Below are 5491 nucleotides of genomic sequence, written 5' to 3' on the forward strand. Positions count from 1 at the left end.
AAAAAAAGCTAAATCTATCCACCATAGGTTTGCACCAACCTCAATGTGAAGGCAGAGGATGAAGGCGGCTTCCTAGGGTGATATTTGTGATATGAAGGGTTGTAGACTAGGAAGCTTGCCACTTCTCAGTTGGAGCTTTGCCTTTCCTGGCTCCTTTGAGAGATGGAGGGTTAACTGACTGCATCAGAGATCTCATCAATACCTCTTTGGAATAGAATGGAGTATTGTCTGCCTTGAAAGAAACAGTGATATATTTCTTCTTGAAGAGATTTTCCTTGGGTCTGATCCAGTAATTCCCATAAGTGTATATTTTAGAAAGAGTGGTGGGTCTTCAGTTGCAAGTGCCATAGAAGAAGTGAATTACAGTATCATTTTTATTCAGCTTTTAAGAGTGTGAATGGGATAAAAATCAGATGGTTTAACCATTGTTTGATGCAGCAAGAATTGCATATAAGGAGTGTGCACCTTTTTGCTCTGTTAACTGTAGCATTGATATAACATTTTATCTTGTACCCTTAGGCTTCAGTGAAGGGAGAATTTGGAGGTCCTAGAGGTCCAGTTTTACATTAGATCTATACTTAGATCTAATGTACATACTTCTATCTAAGTTTGTAGTTCCGGATATTTGTAGTGGGAAATGGGGGAATCTATTGGTAGATCATTCCAATATGAGGCACCACAGAGTTCTTTTTTTTCCTGCCCAGCTGTTTAACATCAATATGAAGCTGTTGGGTGCAGGTGTATATCCAGAAACCATCTAGTTCATAAGTATCCTGATGATACTTCTGGATGGAGTAGCACACCATATGAAGAAGCAGACCTATGACTTGGGATATTCCTAGACCATAACAATTGCTTGTAATGCAGACCATGGTTAATGGAGAATTTATGTAATTTCAGCTGGTGTGCCAGTTGTGGCCCTATTTGGAGGAGGCAGAAGGTAAATGGCTACACAAATCAAATGAATGAATAAATAATATGCATATGATGTGCAAATCAGCTATGCTGTTAGAGATAAAACTGGATTCTTTGAACTCATTTAAAAGCCCATATGTTCTTCATTCCTTCTGTGTGCAGTCCTGAATGTCAAACACCATTGGTCTGAATTTAGGCAGCTTCCTAAATTCTATAAAAGTGCACAGGCATGTTTGATGTATAAATGCTGAGTTCTAGATAAATTCAAATAGTTTTTCCAGTACTTTATCTTCATTATGGCTTCTATCCCCACTACTTGTGGCTCCTGTGTTCTTTTCTTCACCATTAAAAGAAAACTAAAGTGTTTCCCCTCATAAATGTTTTAATCATTTAAAGAAATCCCTTAAGAGACCAAGCCAATATTTCATCCAATATAATTCTGTGTTTCTCATTCTGTCTGTCTCCCACACTTGCCATCTAATACATTAATCTATAATTCATTATTTCAGACTTGGAAAATAATAAAGCAAACACCTCGATCCCATTCTTTAAAGGTAAAAAAATAATTAAAAGCTATATTTGGTGTTGCTAGTCCTAATCTTAAATTTTATATGCCTTGTCAAAAATTTAGCTAATGTCAAAAGATGCAGAATGAATGGCTTAATAGTTTGGAGTGGCCAATCTGATCAATTAAAATGCAACATTTTCCCTGTAGTGAAGAATAGAATATGCTATTGGCCAATAAAAACTGATCACTCCTACTCTGCAATTGTTGGTCACTTAAAGTCCCAGCTCTTCCATAGAGGATGCAATACTATAGTTATTTGTTATCTGAGAATGTATATTGTTTCAATCAAAGTATAATTAACACTGAATTGTTGAACTTTGATGAAAGATTGGTGTCATTTACACCAGGATATAAAAAGGTTGGGGACCACTGATTCACACAAATTGTTCAAAGACAACATTAAACTTTTTAGCTCTATATTTAAAGGAAAATTGTTGTCTACAGTTCTTTTAATATTCTACTTATATTTCATCCATTTTCTAAATTGCACCAGTTGGTACTTCTTTACAATCATTCCAATGAAGATAAGCTGAGAAAGAGTAACCAGATTGTATTAAACCTGTAAGTTTTGTAGCCATGGGAATTATTTGGAATCCCATAACACCATAATACTGGTTCAGTGAAGGCATCTGTTTAGAAGAACCAGACATTGCTTCAAAGATGTTTACAATTCATCCTCTATTAGGTGAAATTGATAGTAGCACACCTTCTGGCTTGCTTCAGGAGCAGAAGGTGAAGGATATAAGGAGGAAGACAGTCAATAATTAGAGATGATTTTGAAAATGCCAAAGAGTCCATGGACAAGACAGCAGGTCGGATAGCTAGGTGTGCATGGAATGTTCTTGGATCAGTGCATAATAGGACCCTGAAAGAGGGGCAATACCAAAAAGGCTGTTGCTGGGCATCGTGGAAGGGTCCTGTTACAAGATAAAAAGAATGAATGAGAGAGGAATTAGAGGGTGAAGTTATATCAAATATTATCAACATGTCCAACAATAATAAGTAGAATTTTTATTACAGTTTTTTTTAAAGCAAGATAAAAAACAATAGAAACTGATATAAAGTAAGAAAAAATAAATGAAGTGATTTTTTTTAATGGGAAGATTAGGTATCAAAGCTACTAATGTAAAATCCTTAACTTCTGGCAGATTCCACTTTCTAGTTTGCGTTAACCATAGTTTGTGATGATGGACACCTATTCTCAACTGTGTCAAACACTGGAAAAGGGAAAGATTAATGACCCCCCCCCCCACCAAAAAAAAAATTAGGAAGGAGGTGAGGGAAATTGAATATGTCCTTAAAATTTAACTGCTGCTATATTGGCACAAGAAAATAAAGGTTAGAATGTACAAGGTATCTGCTTTAAAGGATAGGCAAATGTTATAGGGCACTGGGAATTTTAGGAATTAGGAATTTTAAATATATATGGTACTGTCACCCTTTAAAAATTACTGCATTAATTCTTCCTCAAATGGCTACCATAACCAGGATGACTTGTTATAAAATCACGAGACAGTGAAATGTGAATTGTAATCTTTTGTCTGGGCAACTGGATTTATTTTCAAACATAGCATTGGACTACAACAATCCCCATGTTTTTTGTCTATGCATACTTGTTAGATTATGTGGGACACAAGGGCATTCTTGGAAATAGGATTGGTGCCAGAAAATAGCAATTTATTTTGCAGGAGGTCAACCTCCTATTAATTTATTATCATTAAGCTTTGAAATTAAAGTTAAAGGTGAGTACATAGAATCTAGTAGGCACCAAAGGTGAAGCTGCCAGCCCATAGCATCTGGGTGGGTTGAAGTCAGGCTTAAATTGAATCCTGGTTCTCATGAGAAATTGACTCTCTGGGATAATATTATTTAAAAATGGCAGATAAACTTTGGGGTGGGGTGAGGGTGGAGTTAAAACTAGCTGAAAAGAGTTTAATGCTTTAGAACATCTTAGTGCCAGTTACATAGGTACAATTTTTGAGAGGTTACAAAATAATACAACATGCCTCAAATCTCAGAAAATTCAGTCAGAATATTTGTAAACTTCTCAATTTGGACCTAATTTATCAAGAAATCTTTTTCAGGTTTTCCTAGATGTGAAAGTTCAAAAGATGTGGCTATCTATATTTTCATATAGTATTACTCATATATTGGTGTAATAATAAATTTGAAGGCATATTAACATTTATGATTTCAGCATCTCCACTTGCGGCTGCATATTGGTTTAATGTTCTTAATACAATTAAGGGTTTAATAAGAGAATAAATATCAAATTTTAAGGCACTAGTGGATTATTTTAATTGTAATCTACCAATTTGTAAAGAACCACTTGGATTATAGTTTTTTCTTTAAAAGAGAGTACAGTATTACCCCTGGATGTCAATGGCTGATTTGAAGAAACATATGCACCCTCATTTTTTGAACTGGCTACCTATCAAACAATGAAATGACTAAAATGTTTGATTCAACATAGTCAAGTTTTACTTCATTGATTAAAATGGAATACTTCTTAAAATCTATAATTGTTAGTTGATATGCGGCCTTGATTGACATGCTTTAGGTTGGAAGTGGTTGGTGCATTGACAGAGAAAGCTGCTTTTTCCTCTTTATTTAACTCTTGTAAATTTATTTGTTTTTATATTTATAATACTATATATATTTGTATTTTTATTACAAGGTAAGCTACCCAGAGTCATTTTGGATAGCAAAATGGGAAGTACATAAAACCAATAAATAAAAAAAATGAATTGCCTGCTTATTGTGATTTCTTTTTCTATTTTTAAAAAATTGGTTAGTGCTTTCTGTTTAACTTTATGTTTTTGCATTTTTGCACTTGGTGTGTCTTTATTTGGTATTATTGAATAGTACATCAAGAAAATGTTTTATTTCATGGAATTGCTTTTTCTATTACAAATGAATAGTGAAACCCACACTTACTTTTGGCTTTGGGGCTGAAATAAAATCAGTTTTGGTCTGATACTGCAGGCCTGCTAAATTGCCAAATCGTTCATGTTTCCTCCATTTTGCTCGTTGATTCTGGAACCAAATCTATGTAAAAGAAAGAATTAAAAAATTAAAATTTTATTAGTGACTGCTATTACTTTTGCTGCTTCTATCTGTTAGGAGGAATGTTTACATTCACAGAAAGCAATAATTTCAGATTTGCCCTAAGAAATAGAAAAATAGCTATTTGATAGTATCTGACAGTTGGCTTACAATATATTTTCAGTAATTTTTATATTATATAATTTTTATATTAAACATTTTGATACGTGCAATCAAAACTTGGTATTTTGAATACTGATTTCAAATTTTAATTGAAATTTGGAATTCTAATTTTATTCAGAATTCTGAGATTGAAATTCAAATATTCTGAAGGAATGGGATTTGACCACCTCATCTGTGTCAGCAGAAAGGGCATGATGCAGACCCCATGGATGAAGGAATTTTGGCTGGTAGAGTCCAGGAGAAGAGCCTTTTCTACTGTGGCTTCTGCTCTTTAGACCATTGTACCTTCCCCAGGTGAGAACCCCACCAATTACCTGATTTTCCATAAGGGCCTGAAGACCTGTCTCTACCAGTTGGCCTGGGCCCCCGACAGGGGTGCACCAGTCTGGAGATGGCTATCGGATTAAGATAAGACCTCACTTCTCTCTGTGTACCTTATGCTTCCTTCCCCCCATTTTAAAATAGTAAATTATCATTATTATTATTATTTACTGTTTTAATGTTTGCTGGTTTTTAATGTTTGTAAGCTGTCCAAAGTTGCCTCTAGATGAGATGGGCAGCACACAAACCAAATAAATAAATACTGGCAGCCCGGGAGGGTACACGAGCCTGGCTCCAGGGAATTGTTAACGCTTCTTTGCAGGAGGGTGCCCTTCCTGCGGCCCTTAAAGAGGCCGTTGTGAGGCCCCTCCTCAAGAAGCCTTCCCTGGACCCAGATGAACTGGCCAATTATCGTCCAGTCTCCAACCTTCGCTTTACGGCGAAGGTTGTTGAGAGTGT

The 5491-nt window shown here is 35.3% G+C and overlaps 1 protein-coding gene across 1 annotated transcript in view; it reads right to left on the reverse strand.

Annotated features, from left to right (window-relative positions):
- Positions 1-2189: 2189 nt before the first annotated feature.
- The window catches only part of ISX (intestine specific homeobox), a gene marked incomplete at its 3' end in the record, with an annotated part of 27656 nt that continues 24354 nt past the window's right edge, over positions 2190-5491 (reverse strand). Inside the window, exons 3-5 of the mRNA XM_015812824.2 lie at positions 4421-4531; positions 3854-3914; positions 2190-2400 (exon numbers count right to left, since the gene is read on the reverse strand). Of these exons, the coding sequence (XP_015668310.2) occupies positions 2190-2400; positions 3854-3914; positions 4421-4531 (383 nt within the window). The remainder of the gene's footprint in view (positions 2401-3853; positions 3915-4420; positions 4532-5491) is intronic.

The sequence above is a fragment of the Protobothrops mucrosquamatus genome, unplaced genomic scaffold (assembly GCF_001527695.2).
Source record: "Protobothrops mucrosquamatus isolate PMUCROS unplaced genomic scaffold, P.Mucros_1.0 scaffold113, whole genome shotgun sequence".
Classification (NCBI taxonomy): Eukaryota; Metazoa; Chordata; class Lepidosauria; order Squamata; family Viperidae; genus Protobothrops; species Protobothrops mucrosquamatus.